The following is an 18,815-nucleotide window of genomic DNA, read 5'->3' on the forward strand; positions in this document are numbered from 1 at the left end:
GAGAAATAAACAGGCAGGACTGAGAAGGGTGAATTAGAGTGGGTGAATTCAATGTCAAATCAGGGACAGAAAGAGAAATAGAGAGGGAAAGAAAGATTGGATTAAGAAAGAGGAAAAGGAAAAGAAAGAAAAAATATTTTAAATTAAAAATTTGACTTTTTTTTAAGTATCCAACAACAATTCACTACCTGAAAGAAAGAAACTCCATACTTTTAATTGTTCACTTTCTGGGCCAGCAAGGTTGGTTGGTAGTCATTAATAATTATCACATCGTCAAAAGGGTAATTATGCTATTAATTACTAGACGTAACTTTCTGCAGCGAGTTTTAATGGGCAATTAATGTGCAAATGCAGCAACTTCATGAAACTCACAGGAAGGTTAAGGGAGGGATGCCGTTTTCGTGAAGCTAACAGCAGAGCCGTGCAAATGGTCCAGCAACTTGTAGCGAATCAGTATCTCTTCCTTGCCACAAATTGCCGGATGATTTGTACATTAACGGTGTGCATTGTTCACATGCTGTTATTTTCTCAGAAAATTCCGACTCATTTAAAATATCCTTGCCAGCAGACCCCAATTGGACACCCCATATAAATGAGGAAATATGTTGGTCCAGATTTTCCAAAGCTCTGCTGCTCATATCCTATCCAAAGCTCACTTGTTCAGCATCACCTATTGACCTATGTTGGATCCTGGTCCTCAAATTTAAAATACTTGTCCTTGTCTTCAAATTGTTGCATGATCTCACCCCTCCCTACCTCCACAATCTCCTCCTGCCCTACAAAACCATGCCCTCACCTTTTCTGTTCCTCTGACTTGGACCTCTTGTGCATCCCTTCCATTGACTTGCCATTGGTGGCCATGCCTTCAGCCACCTAGGTCTCTGAAATTCCTCCTTAAACCTCTCCATCTCCTAGACCCTCCATGAAACCTCCCTAATCTCTCTCTCTCGCTCAGTGTATGTTTTCCTCACACCTCTATGAAGCAACTTGGGATGTTTTTCTATATTAAAGGTGCTAAACAAATGCAAGTTGTTGAAGGAAGAAAAAATTGCAATGGGACATGGGCTTATCATAACTTAAGTTGCAAGTGCAGCCTTATTACTTTGATTACTTTTGTGTACTGCAATGAAAGTGGAGTTTGCAGCAGTGATGGATTTAAAAATTACTGAAATGGATGTGAGTGCTGAAGGAATTAGATTTGTTGTCTAGGGTTGAATGGGACATGCCTTGCTCCAGTAGACTAACTTTTTGCACCTGATTTAGTGCATTTTCTGACATTTTGATGGGCTGAATGGCTGCCTTCTGTGCTGTAACTTTCCATGTAACTTCGTATGACTATAATTCTGAGTATTGTAAATCTGTGCAGTTCTTAAAATTAAGTAAAACTCGTCACCATTCTAATACTACTCCCATTTTATTTCCAAATACTGGAAATTATGCAAGTGCAGTGAGATGAATATTCTAATAGCACTATTTAATACATGTTCACCAGTGTACATCATTTCAAAAGAGTGGTCGCAAGCAGTCTGGAGGAAAATCAGCCTTCACACAAGACAACAGCCAGGAAAGCCCAAAATATTACATTGAGGAAAATGAAAAGATTTTAAAATTTGCTTAGTTGGAAGGTTGTGAGCTCAAACCCTATTCTACACTTGAGGATACAAAGTAGGCACTTGTGCAGTACTGAGAGTGTGTTGCCTTGTCGGAGATGAGACGTTAAACTGAGGCCTTTACTGATAAATGCATGAGATCCTACGGTACTATTCAAAGAAGAGCAGGAAGTTCTCCTGATGTCTTGGCCAAATATCCTCCCTCAACTAAAACTACAAAAAATTCCAGCAGATTGACTGTTTACAATCTTGCTGTGAATAAATTGAATGCTGGGTTTGCCAGCAATGACTGCACTTCAAAAGTAACACATTAGCCTCGATATTAACCCCCCGCCCCATGATGAGGGTGGGGGCTGAAAATGTGAAATCTGCATAACCTGACCACAACACGCCTCTCACGTGCCTGCCGGCATTTTTACAGCAGCAGATATCGGGTCATCTGAGTGTTCCACCGTGAAGAGGTGGAATGCTTATTAACATATTTAATTCAGGCTCCTACAGTGCAATTGGGAGCCCAATTTGAAATTAACTGATGCTGCTCAGGAAACTCGGCAGTGAAATGGAGGTGGGAGCTGCTCACCCCGAGCCCCTCAAGGAAGCCTTTGGTCTGGCTGCCCATTTGGCCGGCTGCCGGGTGGGAGGTGGACCTACAGGACACAAATGAGGCCCTACCATTATAGGCAGGGCCACCGCATCCCCGGCTATACCGGGTTCTTTGGCCAATTTCGGTCTTACCCGCACTCTCCCTGTAACTGAAACACTTTGAGCCATCCTAAGGATGATAAGCTCTATATAAATACAAGTTTGTTCTTTGGAGACAAACACATGATAGACATACCTGTAACTGCAGCTCTCAGAAATCGACAACCTATTTTAATTTTTTCTTCCTTAAGTTTGTGCCCAAATAATAGGAGAAAGTGAAGTGTTATCGATGATTTCTGATGCTCTTCAGTCTGCCTCCAATCTCAGTGGAGGAAAAAGTTGATTTTCCTTGCGAGACAGCGACAAGTTAACGCAATATTTGAAACACTGACAGTTGGGATGTATGTTGGTCCTGTATAAATGAGATTGATTTAAGACCGTTATAAAGGGCCTTGCACCTCTCATGAATTTACAATGAAATTATGCCATCGGTCCCCCTGTAAACCAGTGGCGAAGGGAATGTGCGTGTGCTAATTGGTTGCGACATTTCAGCCAGCCTGTGCTTGTGCTTCCTCTTTGCTGCCAGTTCTCAAGTATTCAGTGGTTGCATCATGACATCAATATGAAGATAGTATACTCATTGCCACCACAGAAACGTGCTGTTGTGCCACCACAAAGTTCCATTTATTAACACCATTAAGAGCTTCAACAGCCAAGAAGATAGTAGAAAAATGAATCTTTCTTACCCTGGTCTAAAGATATTCCAGCAGCCTAACCTTGAATGTAGTCACTGGATGTGGGAGATCTGCACTACACCTTAAATATAAATGCAGTGTGAATAAAATGTTTTATTTTTAAATGAGCACCATACAGTTAGCACAATAAATAGTTGAAATAGCACTTCAAATTCTTAACAAAATATTTGTGTATTTGTCATTTGAAATGCATTTAGTCAGATGAAATAACAGTTTTACTATAGAATATTCCTTTTTAAAAAACACAGCAAAAATACTCTGACGGAGCAGCAAATTGCTCAAAATAATTAGAACCTGCTTCTCATTGTTGTGATCATAGAGTCAAGAAGTAGTAGTGATTGACACAGAAATCCATCCACTGTCATGTGATGAGTTTTTCTCTCATAAGAGCTACTTGATAGACCATACTATTTTAACAGCTTTACTATATCCTACTGTGATTCATTTGCTGCAGTCTGCATCCATTCTGGATAATTGTCTGATGTCACCATGATTACTATGGAAATTGAACCATCTGTAGTATTTCTAATAGGGAATTGGTGACAGAATTCTAAATAATGTTTGTCTGTGAGCAGAGGTTTTGGTTCATTTTTCTACCTTTACAATCCAAGTTAAATTTATGCAGAATCATGGGTTCAACACTTGCATAGATTGTCATCACAACTCTGGAGTGCACCAATCTTGCAGAAGATCCAAAACTGATTTGAAGCCAGAGGAGCTTATTAACGAGAAAGGAGTGTTCGCTTAAAGTATGTTAGTCTTCAAGGCACTCGATGTCATCTACTTAACTTGAACCTGCTCCCACTCGTGCAGGTAAATGTCCCCTTAACATACTAAAAATCTGCTTCATCAGATCCCTTATACTAGTTCTTCTCTTCAGTACCTTCACAAAACAATTGTAAACAATTTTACAACACCAAGTTATAGTCCAGCAATTTTATTTTAAATTCACAAGCTTTCGGAGATTTCCTCCTTCCTCAGGCAAATGTTTCAAGAGCTCCTTGAAGCCTACGCATTTATACATATAGAACAATACATGGTGTTTACAGACTGCCCCTGCAACTGCCCGTTGCCAAGGCAATCACCGTGTTCAGACAGAGAGGTGTCACCTGCAGAACCCCCGAATACACATTCAACAAAAAAACAAACAGGGAAAAAAAAACAGAGAAAAAAAACAGAGAGAGGCAGAAACATCCGGAAGGCAGAGAGAGCCAGCAAATGACCCATTATATTAAAAACAGATAACATTTGTTCGCTGTTGGGGTAACGTGTAGCGTGACATGAACCCAAGATCCCGGTTGAGGCCGTCCTCATGGGTGCGGAACTTGGCTATCAATTTCTGCTCGACGATTTTGCGTTGTCGTGTGTCTCGAAGGCCGCCTTGGAGTACGCTTACCCGAAGGTCGGTGGATGAATGTCCATGACTGCTGAAGTGTTCCCCGACTGGGAGGGAACCCTCCTGTTTGGCGATTGTTGCGCGGTGTCCGTTCATCCGTTGTCGCAGCGTCTGCATGGTCTCGCCAATGTACCATGCTCTGGGGCATCCTTTCCTGCAATGTATGAGGTAGACAACGTTGGCCGAGTCACAGGAGTATGAACCATGCACCTGGTGGGTGGTGTCCTCTCGTGTGATGGTGGTATCTGTGTCGATGATCTGGCATGTCTTGCAGAGGTTACCGTGGCAGGGTTGTGTGGCGTCGTGGACGCTGTTCTCTTGAAAGCTAGGTAGTTTGCTGCGAACGATGGTCTGTTTGAGGTTGGGTGGCTGTTTAAAGGCGAGTAGTGGAGGTGTGGGGATGGCCATAGCGAGGTGTTTGTCCTCATTGATGACATGTTGAAGGCTGCGGAGAACATGGCGTAGTTTCTCCGCTCCGGGGAAGTACTGGACGACAAAGGGTACTCTGTTGGTTGCGTCCCGTGTTAGTCTCCTGAGGAGGTCTATGCGATTTTTTGCTGTGGCCCGTCGGAACTGTCGATCGATGAGTCGAGCGTCATATCCCGTTCTTACTAGGGCGTCTTTCAGCGTCTGTAGGTGTCCATCGCGTTCCTCCTCGTCTGAGCAGACCCTGTGTATTCGCAGGGCCTGTCCATAGGGGATGGCCTCTTTGACGTGGTTAGGGTGGAAGCTGGAAAAGTGGAGCATCGTGAGGTTGTCCGTGGGCTTGCGGTAGAGTGAGGTGCTGAGGTGCCCGTCTTTGATGGAGATTCGTGTGTCCAAGAAAGAAACTGATTCTGAGGAGTAGTCCATGGTGAGCTTGATGGTGGGATGGAACTTGTTGATGTTATCGTGTAGTCTCTTTAGTGATTCCTTGCCGTGGGTCCATAGAAAGAAAATGTCGTCGATGTATCTGGTGTATAGTGTTGGTTGGAGGTCTTGTGCAGTGAAGAAGTCCTGCTCGAACTTGTGCATGAAAATGTTGGCGTATTGGGGTGCGAATTTGGTCCCCATGGCTGTTCCGTGTGTTTGGGTAAAGAACTGGTTATCGAAGGTGAAGACATTGTGATCCAGGATGAAGCGGATGAGTTGTAGGATGGCTTCCGGAGATTGGCTGTTGTTGGTGTTGAGTATTGATGCTGTCGCAGCGATGCCCCAGAGCATGGTACATTGGCGAGACCATGCAGACGCTGCGACAACGGATGAACGGACACCGCGCAACAATCGCCAAACAGGAGGGTTCCCTCCCAGTCGGGGAACACTTCAGCAGTCATGGACATTCATCCACCGACCTTCGGGTAAGCGTACTCCAAGGCGGCCTTCGAGACACACGACAACGCAAAATCGTCGAGCAGAAATTGATAGCCAAGTTCCGCACCCATGAGGACGGCCTCAACCGGGATCTTGGGTTCATGTCACGCTACACGTTACCCCACCAGCGAACAAATGTTATCTGTTTTTAATATAATGGGTCATTTGCTGGCTCTCTCTGCCTTCCGGATGTTTCTGCCTCTCTCTTTTTTTTCTCTTTTTTTTTCCCTGTTTGTTTTTTTGTTGAATGTGTATTCGGGGGTTCTGCAGGTGACACCTCTCTGTCTGAACACGGTGATTGCCTTGGCAACGGGCAGTTGCAGGGGCAGTCTGTAAACACCATGTATTGTTCTATATGTATAAATGCGTAGGCTTCAAGGAGCTCTTGAAACATTTGCCTGAGGAAGGAGGAAATCTCCGAAAGCTTGTGAATTTAAAATAAAATTGCTGGACTATAACTTGGTGTTGTAAAATTGTTTACAATTGTCAACCCCAGTCCATCACCGGCATCTCCACATCTTCACAAAACAAGCCCAAGGAAAAAGATTTGTTCCAGATCAAGATATGTTTTTTTTAATGTATTATTCTGCCATTTTTATGTGACGAATGGTGTTGCTGGGGAATGAATATGTAATCCCACTTTTGACATTCACTGATTGTGTTTGGTAATCTCAGACATGACCAGCTGCAATTTAATGCTGCAACATTAGAAAGAAAGACAGCTTGCATTTAAAGAGCGCCTTTCACAACCTCAGGATGTCCCAAAGCGACTTCCTGAGGTACTTTTGAAGTGTAGTTACCGTTGTAATATAGGGATCACTGTAGCTAATTTGCGCTCAGCAAGGTCCCATAAACAGCAATGAGATAATGACCAGATAATCTGTTTTAGTAATGTTGGTTAGAGCACCCTTTGTTGCATCAGTGTGACTTTTTGAATCAGCAGAGTGTTTAAATGTGATTTTTGTGAGCCTTCGCCAAAAGTATTCCCTTCAGCCAAAATAAGGAATCACCTATCATCGAGAGTTACCTGATTATTTAAGTTACAACTGTGGTTTGAATGAAGTATCTCTGATTTCTGGAACCAAAAATAATTACAATCCAAATGGAATTCTGTGTAGTGTTGTTAAGACAAGCCATTTTTCCCCCTTAATTCTGGGATTGATTTAATCACCAACACCCTCGAGTAGTTTCTAACAATGCAGCTTGAAAGTGATTTAGTTCTGTTTGAGGACGAGTCAGTCACAATGTATCACTGCATCTTGAAATCTGTCTGCAGCACAGCAGGGATTGATACTTATAGGAAATTGCATTAGTAACATTTGGCCAGTTAATTGCCCATAGATCTTTAATCTTGTAATTACAGAATGAATAACAACCAGTAGCACTGATTTGTCTGTACATGCCATTTTAACTCAATCTGATTTGTAATTAGCAAGAAGAGCAAATTCTGCTTTAAATATTTTAATGCACCTGTAACTGTAGAGGGATTATTTAAATCAGAAAGTGCAGTATATTTTCAGCCAAATCTGAAATGTTAACTGTTACAGTACTTAGATGTTATAATAAATGTTTAATTGTCCTTCTCTGCTTGATAAAGTGTTGAACATTTTAATTTTGAACATCATATTAACCTACTATAATGGTAACATTCAGTCCATTTCCATGTACTGAAGAGTTCCAGAATTGGATTGTTAGGGGAGTGTAAAATGGCTCAAGTGGGCATGAATAGCAGTTTTTACACTGGCCCTTGTTTAGTTTGGAATCTGGGGGGGCTGGTATCTGTGAGCTTTTAAGGAGACAAATGATTCCATATTACAAATATTTGGCCATTTTCTTTACAATATTATATTTTCATAAATCAGAGACAGGAGTCAACCATCTTAAATCCATTCATGAGGTGAAATTTGCTAGGATTGATGTTCATAACACTAGGATATTTTACTTGAGTGTTACACCGTTGTACACTGGTCTCTTTTTAGTGGCACCATTTTAAAACTCTAAAATAAAATATCCTATACTTGGCACACCTAAGTTGCATTCATCATTTTTCATATGCTTTCCTTCCACTCTCTTTCTCCCAGGGGAAAAAAATGAAAGGTAAGTGGGGACCCTGCATCTCAGCCAGGACAGTGTGCTGGGGAGAACCATAAAAGTGTTTACATAAGATGTGATGAAATTGTAATCCCATTGCTTGTTGTTCATTTGTTAATGAGGCGTTTCAGCAGCTCCCCTCCTGGGGCTAAAGTATGCCTAGTGAGTGGTGACCATGTTCTATTGCTTTTCCCCTATAATGAATAATGGATGTATGCACACATCCACTGGGCTTATGACCTACATGATACTGACAACAGCTGTTAGCAATAATTAATGCATGTTAACTGCAGCAATTAATATTTTGGTTAAGAGTTGGGAGATTTAGCAAATAAAAACAATCTCATTATTACACTTAAATATCAAGTATTGCAATCTGTTGAATCTATTACTATTTTATTTCCACATTGTAGTGTGCCATAAAAATAACTACTTTTAAATGCTGTGCTTTTGCAAACACATCTCTAGCAAGCTGCCAACAATAAAAAAAATCAGTTGTAATGCAAAAACAGCAATTTCATTTCATATTGACCAAAGAATTCATACTGTGCTCAGACACTGAGGCAGATTTGGTCATTAGCTCTCAAATTAGCTGCTGGTAAGTGGGAATGGATTGACTATGCTGAAAGGCTGAATGGCGCTTATGAATTATGGAGATTAAGATTTTATGTCAAAGTGAAGTAGAAAGCAAATCCAATGATAATTTTGACCTTTTGTATAAATACTAGGCTACTACAAGCAATGTGACATTAATCATTTATAATGCCAGATGGTAACACGTCGATTGTACACTGAAGTACCAGCGATAGGTCTACTTTTGGATAAAATGTGTCCCACAGAAAGTAGATGGAAATGGTTTGCTTCTAGTTGACTATTATTTAAGAGGGATATTTGTCCCCACACTTTTTATTTGGTGATTTTGAGTGTGGTGCTGGCATTTCTTCAGTGTATTACATGTCAAGGTTACTAAGGCATCAGCTAATTCTGGTGCTCTTAAAATTCTGCCAAACGGTAAATATAAATGACACGTGTTCCTGATTAAAACTTGAACTTTTAGGCTGTCAGATAGCCTGGTGGGTAAAGGCAGTGTTTGGCACAAACCAGGGAAGTTCAATATTTAATCTCTCAACTTTGCTTATAATTATTCTTTGGCAGTGTGGCACTACAGTTGACATCCATGTCCCTGATGTCCATTAATGTGCTATAGTACAAATACTTGCTTGCATATTGCTGCTTTGCAACTCCCATTAACCATCTCAGTCCAATAATATATTAACTGATGAAATTTTTTTCACAGATGGCATACAATTTAAATTCTAGATTTCAGTTTATTTTAATTAGTACCTTTATTCAGAACAGGTTTAGTAATTGTCCGTAAAAACGATTGCGAGTGGCCTTTGTCCATTTGTTTTCCTGCACTACAGCTGATGACCAGACTCTCCGCCATCTGTTAGCTGTTATCTCATCTCGATATGAATTGCAGCTGTTGGTATTTAAATTGGATTACTTGTTCACAGTGTATTGTTTTGTGTGTCTGCCGTTCTCCAATTCCCCTCCCTCCCCCACCAAACAGAATAGTACTGAACACAATCTAGTTCTGTTTGGTTCAGACACTGGGAGGAATTTTAACTACCCTTCTCCACCCCCCCCCCCCCCCCAAACTGGACAGGAACAGAGCAGGCAAGCAGCTAAAATGGAGTGGCTCCATTTCCCACTCTGTTCCAGCCGATCTCTGATTTAATGCTGTTGCTTTTGGTGGCGGTTGAGGCACCCGTTGGACTCTGGTGGCAGCCTCGTGTACAAATGCTAATTGGGGTCCTACATCGTCAATAGGCGTTTTAACTGGGGTCTGAGTGGGGAAGTCACCACGACTTACCCACCAGGCTGAAGCAGGTCAGCAGCTGGTGGGAAGGACAAAGTGGAGCAGGAGTGTTTCTCCGGGCCCCACAGGGGAAGTCTTGGCCTCCCTTGCCCTGGACTCACCCCACTTCCCTCCCAAAACCCCCTCCCTGCCACTTAGCTGGAAGCCAGCGGGCAGCCAGTGACCACCAGATCTTAACCTGCCAGCAAATCACTTTGCGCCCTCTTCCTGCCCATTCCAGGTGGGAAGTGAACCACCAGCATATAAATGAGGCCCAGGTGTTAAAGCACCTTAGGCCAGCAAGCGCGTTTCGCAATTTCGCAACCCCCACCTCGTGCCCGAAGCCAGTTCCAGGTTAAAATCAACCACAGTGATTTATAGTCTAGGGACCTGGCTGATACCACATCAGCTCGTTTCCTATCCTCACTGGTTAGTAGCTTAACCCAGCATTACCCAGGGATGTATGGTGTGAAATTAATTCTCTATCAACAAGTGATACTCTCCAACCAATCACCTACCTGCTGACGTGTGACTTCAATTTTTCAGTATCTGCCTGTGATGAGTTGACTTGCCGTATGCTGACTCGCCTCCGACCGGCCCTCTTATCCTCCTGCTCTCTCGGGCCGTATGCTGACTCGCCTCCGACCGTCCCTCTTATCCTCCTGCTCTCTCGGGCCGTATGCTGACTCGCCTCCGACCGCCCATCTTATCCTCCTGCTCTCTCGGGCCGTATGCTGACTCGCCTCCGACCGTCCCTCTTATCCTCCTGCTCTCTCGGGCCGTATGCTGACTCGCCTCCGACCGCCCATCTTATCCTCCTGCTCTCTCGGGCCGTATGCTGACTCGCCTCCGACCGCCCCTCTTATCCTCTCGCACTCTCGGGCCGCATGCTGACTCGCCTCCGACCGCCCCTCTTATCCTCCTGCTCTCTCGGCCCGTATGCTGACTCGCCTCCGACCGCCCATCTTATCCTCCTGCTCTCTCGGGCCGCATGCTGACTCGCCTCCGACCGCCCCTCTTATCCTCCTGCTCTCTCGGCCCGTATGCTGACTCGCCTCCGACCGCCCCTCTTATCCTCTCGCACTCTCGGGCCGCATGCTGACTCGCCTCCGACCGCCCCTCTTATCCTCCTGCTCTCTCGGGCCGTGTTTCTTCTGTTCTCTTTTTTCCCCCCATTTTTTCCCTCCTCCTGAAGGGTGCTGACTCTGACTGGGCTATAGTTCCATGGTTACTGGCAGCTGTCTGGTACCTTGCCCAATGAGCATTTGTTATGTGCGTGTTGCTGGGCTATATGGCTGCAGAGGACATCACAGCTGTGCCTGATCCTGTCCTCCACCAACTTCCACACCAGTACTCTTTCTAGCTGAAGTCAGTGAATAGTGGTCAAGAGTGGGAACCCTGGTTGATTTCCTGTTTTTCTTCCTCCTCTCTGGCCAAGATGCACTGAAGCCCCAAGGTTGTAGGATCCCAATTGCTCCCTGTTAGCTAAGTCGGGTTTCAAACATACTTTACTTTTTGTTGGTAGATGCTTCCAGCTCGTAAATGAGCAGTGTTATCAAAATTTGCACAAAGCTGCGAAAATCACCATAAACAATACATTAGGTGGAAAGTTGTAAATGTCTCAATTTGAATGCTTCGCAGAAGGAACACTTGATCATATTAGATGCTAATACTTGTCTTGGCTGACAAACAATTCCCTGTATCAGATGAGAAAATGTAAAAGCTATTTGAAATGAGCAATGCAATGCAATACTGTGTGATCATTTGGATTATAAATGGCCATGCCAATTTGAAGTATTTTGCCAGATTTTATCAAATTGCAGCATCTTATCCTGTTTTTAATTGAAGAGCAACACTTAAAGGTGACTAGATGAACAAATGGTTTGAAAGGGGGAAGTTACAGTCAAGATGCTGCGATTAGTGATTCTCTCGAGCATTGGTTTACCTAAAGCTACCATTTACAGCCCCAACTGAAGTTCCCATACGTGCCCACCAAAAGCATTTCATGTACACAGTCAGCATTTTGGGGGCCCAGTTAGCATTTTCTTACAAAAATCAGTGTAAACCAGGCCACGTCTACCTTCAACCTGAGTTCGGCTGCTAATGTGGACTGGGTCGCACGCTCCTTTCAATGCTGATGCTAGTAGTAGATCGGGATCGTGGCCTCGTGAGAACAGGAGCTCCTCTATAGAGACCGTAGCCCTGCCATAAGTTTAGTAACAGTATGGAGAGGAGATCGCAACTCATTCTGGTACATTAGCAGATCTGCAGTGTTTTGCTTTCTGGTACATTAGCAATTGGACTTGGATAGGAGTGGTGTGGTTGACAATTCAATGGGGCATATGGATGGCAATGAAAGGGGGAAATAGATCGCAATGAAGATGCTACGGTATGGAAGGGAGAGAAGTTGGGATCGGTGCTTTGAGGGAAGGAGAGTGTCAGCATTAATTAGGAATGGGAAGGGAAAGTGCTGACATGAAATCAGGGATGGGATGAAGGGGACAAGTTCAACTTGAATTGAGGAAAGGGAGGAATGGATGGTAATAAAGGAGCAGAAGCAGAGAATGGCGCTTTGAGGTTGGGCAAGGAGAATTCCAACATTAATTGAGGGAATGGGGAGGGCTGGTGCTAGGTTGAAAGTGTGGGGAGAAGAAAGGGATGAGTGACATTATGAACTAGGAGGATCGGAGGAGAATAGAGCATCTCTGTGAAAGGATGGGGAGTAGGATGGACTACTGTATCTATATCAGAAGTTCCTAAACTGCAACGGGATGGGCGGGTGGGGGAGGTGCTGAGCTTATCGCAGGAGGACAAGGAGGACAGGATAGCCAAGAATGTGAGCGACAGATATAGCCTCACATACACAGAGGATATGCATTATGGGGCGACCTCAACACAGCATGGGATGTTTAAATCCTGGCTGATTTCTAGAAGTGCACATTGGACCTATCGGAGCTACATCTGGTGCAACAGTAATCGGTTGCTATGATATGCACCAGAAGCAGCTCTAATAGGTCCATTGTCACCAGGTTCCCATCGGCAGACAGGGCAGGAAGCCACAGGTGAGGATAAAATGTGGATCATCTGTGATGCTGGATTTGTCTAATAGGTATACCTGTTTAGGTACCAGTGATGTGAACAAAAAGGGTGATCCAGAGGAGAGTTACCATGAGTGACTACAAGGCATTGGGGAGCAGGTGTTTACCCATGTGGGAAACAGTACAGATAGTAAGACTAGGTGAGTGGTGGTTGTGGGGGATTCTATTGTCGGGGGAGTAGATAGTTTCTTTTGTAGACATGATCCAGACTCCCAAATTGTAAGTTGCTCCCAGGTGCCAAGGTTCTGGACATCACTGAGCAAGTAAGAAGTTTCTGGAATTAAGAATATAAGAAATAGAAGCAGGAGTAGGCCATACGGCTCCTCGAGCCTGCTCCGCCATTCAATCAGATCATGGTTGATCTTCAACCTCAACTCCACTTTCCTGCCCGATCCCCATATCCCTTGATTCCCCTAGAGTCCAAAAATCTATCTCAGCCTTGAACATATTCAACGACTCAGCATCCAGAGCCCTCGGGTAGAGAATTCCAAAGATTCAGAACCCTCTGTGAAGAAATTCCTCCTCATCTCAGTCTCAAATGGCCGGCCCCTTATCCTGAGACTATGCCCTCTAGTTCTAGACTCTCTGGCCAGGGGAAACAACCTCTCAGCATCTCCTGTCAAGCCCTCTCAGAATCTTATGTTTCAATGAGATCACCTCTCATTCATCTAAACTCCAGAGAGTACAAGCCCATTCTACTCAATCTCTCCTCATAGCACAATCCTCTCATCCAAAGGAATCAATCTAGTGAATCTTCATTGCACCGCCTCCAATGCAAGTATATCCTTCCTTAGATAAGGAGACCAAAACTGTACCCCGTACTCCAGGTATGGTCTCACCAAAGCCCTGTACAATTGTAGCAAGACTTCCTTGCTCTTGTATGTGGTTACTACATCATACCCTTTAAGCTGAATTTGTGCTTCTTGTTTTATTTCTTATGCTGTCTGTATTCATGTACAGAACTCTTACCTGGGTAACTGTGACTGCAGACACAGGCCTGTCTCTTTGTCCTCTTCTCCTCCCTCCTCCTCCTCCTCCGCCCCCCCCCCCCAACCCTGCAGTTCATAAGCTATTGAAACTGACCCTAGTAGCTGCAAAAAGATTCATTCTTCCCCACCCTGTTTCTCGTGGCAAGGTGCTATCCTCCCCACAACAAATGTGGGTGAAACACTTTGGGGACATATGCCAATTGGAGCAGGTAATAGGTTGACTTCTCCTGGAGTTGTAAACAATTTTACAACACCAAGTTATAGTCCAGCAATTTTATTTTAAATTCACAAGCTTTCGGAGACTTCCTCCTTCCTCCTGGAGTTGTCAAAGCACCAGGCAGTCTGGAATCTTTTCCTGGAAACCTTCTCCAACCAGCCTGTTACACATGATAGTAAGAATGGCTTAACTGAGGGCGTAGTTACAACACCTGTGTTTTCACACGTCAGGGCCATTCTTGAGCTGTCACTGTTTTAGGGGCTTTGTCTGTCACAAGTTATAAAGGATTTTTTTCTGCTCAACAGAGTTGTATAGGGCAATAACCCAGCCCTGGGAAACCAGTGAACATTTAGAAAGATGTGAGTTGATCAATTACAGTGAGCATGGATTGTAAAAGGCAGGTCATGCCTGACTAATTGAATTTTTTTGAGGAAATCAGTATTTTTTTTTATATGTCAACAGTGAAGGAACTGTTTTTGTTTGCACTTGCATGATCATATTACTTTACGTTCTTTGACATTCTATTTTGCATGTTGTTAAATGTATCATTTATAATTTTTTATGTGGATAATGACAAAAGTACATTAAGTAGTATATTGATACCATCTCATCAATGAGAGAAGTGGGGGAAAATGGACTTCTAATTTAGAAAACTGACCTTACATAACTAGTATTTTTTAAGATGCAATCATACTATACTTTGGCATTGGTGCCAAGTAGTCTCACTTAGCACCAAAGCTGCAGTTATAACATACAGAAGATGTAGCCTGAACCCAGTCAGGGCCTGACCTAACATCAGAACGAGCCTCCCTGGAAAAGGCAGTCACATTCAGTTTCACTTCAAAGTCATTTCAAACTCCAAGTTTAGCATTGGTGCTGCGTAGTTTCGGCTTTACGTCAACACTAATCTCAAGTTTGAATGCAGAGTTAGAAATTTCTGTATGGCCTGCTCAAAAACTGGATTGTCTGGTTTTTAAAAAAAACCCTTACAGTAGCAACTTTACAGAGCAATCACATACATTCATTTGGTGTTATTAATTCATGACTTCCAATTGTGGTCTCAGAAATCTTAAGTTGTTAAGCTTGGGGATTCACTTTTTTTCCATTTTTGAAAACTGTTGTTTCAATATTGTGTTTCTTTAGCGAAGACTGTGATTGTAGAAGTGAGCTTTGAGTCTCCATATTTCTTCTCCTCAATCACATTTGCGACTACAAATGTAAAACATCTCCAGATTGTGAATGGTGTAAAGGATTTTCAAGATTAGAAGACATTAATAGAATACAATGATTTTATACATGATACAATGCATGATATATGGCAAACTGAGCATATTTCCAAGGCACTGGGAATATTTGTTGGAATTATAAGTATTTGGTTGCTGCTTGAGAGTTTTGGCTGCTCTCTTACCAAATGTCCTCCTTCCCCCTCACTACTCCTTTTCTGCAGACATTAGTTTAATCTGAAACAGTTACCCTCTGCTGCCTTGCCCAAATGACATTATTCATGTGTAAATCTCGAAGGTGAGCGGCAGCAGTCTACCTGACTCTGGAGGATATCACAGCCAACCCTGATCCCTTTCTCACCCGCTGTGCACATATCCAATAGGGATCACTGTATAATAATCAGGAGTAGGAACCCCGGTCAACTTTCCTTTCACTAATGTGCATATACTGCAGCTAATTGTAACACCAGCTGGTTTGGCATCTTTGAATATAGGGGTGGGGGTGAGAGATTATCTAATGTATATTGACTCCAGTCCTGACTATTTGATTGGCATAAGCTCAGGAGGCCCATGGCCATTTCCCATTCCACAAATTGTTTTATCAAAGACAAAAAGAGTGGACTATATAAGAGCATTGTAATAAGTTTATTTTTGGCTTAATTTTTGTTTATCAAGTATAGAGAATTTCAATGAATGTTTTGAATTTGCTCTCTGATGCTCTTGATGTCAATGTGGCAATATTATGAGCTAAGTCTTAATGCACACTTGTGGAACTAGGTTTGTCCTAAGGTTAGGTTCTGCTCACGTGCTTTCATGCAAAAGCCACCTAATGCCACATGTTCACTGCACAGAAATTGATTCTGGCAGCTCATTTATGGGATTTTACTGCCTTGCTGATGGGAACAAAATCATGAGAAAATTCTAGGAAAGATTGTCAATGAATTCGAAGCAACTAGCCATGGTAAAAACTGAACTCCTCCCCCTGGCTCATTAGATAACTGAACCACTTGGTGTGGTAAGAAGGCCCATGTTCAATCCTGTGCTCTTAGCTAATCTCACCTGGCATGGCAGTAGGGATGTTACATTTGACATCAGGATGCCTAGCTAGGGAGGGAAATAATAGATCAGATTCTGCTTATGAATGACCCCACTGGAAGGTGCATGTTGTATGGATGTCACTGAGGCTCAGATGCAGCACTCCCACAGCTGAATAGTCCACGGGCACTCACTGACCAGGGCCAAACATGAAGAATGGCCATTTGACTGAAGTACTGGAATCTTTGTTAGTTAGTGACCATAGAACTATACTCAACATAAGTCAATGCCTTCAGGAGAAAGGGAAGCAGAGAGATGAATGATACCAGGAATGAGCAATTACAGTTATGGGGAAAGGTTTGAACAACTGGGGCTTTTTTTCACTGGAACAGAAAAGGTTAAGGGAGGATCTAATGGAAGTTTTCAAAATTATGAACACTTTGAGTATTAGTAATGAGCATAAACTAGGGATTCTCACTGGAAGAATGAAGGGGGAAGTTGGAAGTAATGTTTTCAGAGGGTTAGAAGAGTGACTTGAGGCAGAGACTATTACATAATTTAAAAGGGAATTAGAAAAGGAAGAATATAGAAGGGTACAGGGAAATGGGATTAGAGATTGCTTCCGTTCAAGAATTAGCACTACAAATGCAATGTGCCAAATGGCTTTTTTCTATGCTGTAATTTCTGATTTTCATATTCAGCTCGTAACATTCTGATTTATTTTTTATTTCAGCGGAGCCACTGCCTTTAATGGACCTGTGCCGAAGATCCATTCGCCTTTCTCTTGGCAGGGAACGACTGCATGAAATAGAGACCCTACCGTTGCCTGTTTCTCTGAAGAATTATTTACAGTACCAATGATTAAATTGGGACTAAGCTGGAAAATCAATGCAAAGAGATGGAAAGCTACAGTTTACATCTTATTTTAATCTGTGGAGGACACCACAGTTGTTTGAAATATTATGACTTTCAAATAGACCAATGCTTAGCAGAACCAGATGGGAATTGGAGGAAATTCTATTTGAATTAACAGGATTATTTGCAATCAGTGTTAAAAGTATTCCTATTTTAACAGTAAAACAGTACCTCGTTATGAAATCCTCTTAATCCAAGAAACCTCTTTATATACATTTGTAATTTTAGCCTGTTGTCCCTACAAGCCTACATTGTTCAAATACATCCTGTAATATTCAGCAGGTAGTAGCTTGAGGATATTTCCTTGTAATCATTTTGTATTTTTTTCCCTATTTAAAACTGAACGTGCAGTTTGAAGAGATTCTTTAATTCACTGATCAGCTGATAGAGGCCTCATGCCATCACTGGGGCTATTACAGTAGTTGTTTTTAAATGCAGCGGTATTGGCTTGAATACTTTTACTGTGCTAGTAATTTTAGCATGACTGTCATATTAGGCTGATTGAGATCTGGCTCTTAACAGGTGAAAAGTAAATATATGCCTTGAAGCCTATATGTAAAAGCTTCTACTTATTGCAAAATTCCCTGAGAAGTTCTGCATGAATTGTGAAAAACACTACTGAGAGATCACACAATATTCACTCTTACAAAGCTCAAGTCACTTTTTTTATAATTTGAACAAAGTTTTACAAAAACTGTTTTACTTCATTCAACTTAAAAACTTTGTTCACTGCAATGTACTGGTATGTGTGTGGAATAGTTTACCTGTGCAGAATATGTGAGGCTATATTGTAACTCTGCTCCATACCAGCCCCTTCACTGGTGGAGTTGAGTCATTTTCACTTCTGCTCAGACCAGATCTTTTTAAGATGCTGCTGCTTAATTTTCTTAGATCTATTTTAAAGTTGTCTGCCTGATCAATTTATTTAGTTTTTAAACTGGAAATTGTTGCAGTTGCAGGGTGTCGAATGTAAGGACGGTGCTGCCTTCGGAGTTTTAAATGTGAATTAACTGAATGAAGAAGTTTCTAATAAAGTTTACTGTCCAAATTAGAATTAATTATTTCTAATCCATGCTTTGCAGAATAAGTGTGTGTGTATATAACAAGGCTGCCAATAAGAAAGCAAGTCAATTCAAGACTGGTAGAAAATGTTACTGTGGATTAGCTGGCCATAAGGGTCACAAGATAAATATGCATAAGTATGGTCATTCTACCCATCCACCTAGAAAAAACCTACAGAAAGACCTTTCCCACCACAACATCTAATTGTCTCTTAAATGGCTTCAAGGAATTTTCCTTTACTATTCTACTTGGATCTCCAGTCCACTTATTGATCAATCTTTTTGTGATCAGGACCCTGTTTAAATCCCCTCATGGCCTCGCCCCTCCCTATCTCTGTAACTTCCTCAAGCCATACATCCCCCCAAGAAGTCTGCATGTCTCTGACTCTGGCCTCTTCTGCATTGCTTTGCCTCACCATTGGCGGTTGTGTGTTCAGCCATCTAGGCCCTACACTCTGGGGTCCCCTCTCTCAATCCTTCTGCCTCTCGAACGCCCTTTCCTCCTTGAAGACCCACCTTAAAATCTACATCTTGGCCCAAGCTTTTGGTTATCCCTCTTAATATCTCCTCCT

At 42.6% G+C, this 18,815-nt stretch overlaps 1 protein-coding gene across 3 annotated transcripts in view; it reads left to right on the plus strand.

The window, feature by feature from the left end:
* The window catches only part of LOC137331560 (SPRY domain-containing SOCS box protein 1-like), a 174,130-nt gene extending 155,894 nt beyond the window's left edge, over positions 1–18,236 (plus strand). For all 3 annotated transcript variants that reach the window (XM_067995435.1, XM_067995437.1, XM_067995436.1), the window contains exon 3: positions 17,001–18,236. In XM_067995435.1, coding sequence (XP_067851536.1) covers positions 17,001–17,128 — 128 coding nt within the window. In that variant the 3' untranslated portion in view covers positions 17,129–18,236. The remainder of the gene's footprint in view (positions 1–17,000) is intronic.
* The last annotated feature ends 579 nt before the right edge of the window (positions 18,237–18,815 follow it).

This window comes from Heptranchias perlo, chromosome 13 (assembly GCF_035084215.1).
Source record: "Heptranchias perlo isolate sHepPer1 chromosome 13, sHepPer1.hap1, whole genome shotgun sequence".
NCBI classification, from domain to species: Eukaryota; Metazoa; Chordata; class Chondrichthyes; order Hexanchiformes; family Hexanchidae; genus Heptranchias; species Heptranchias perlo.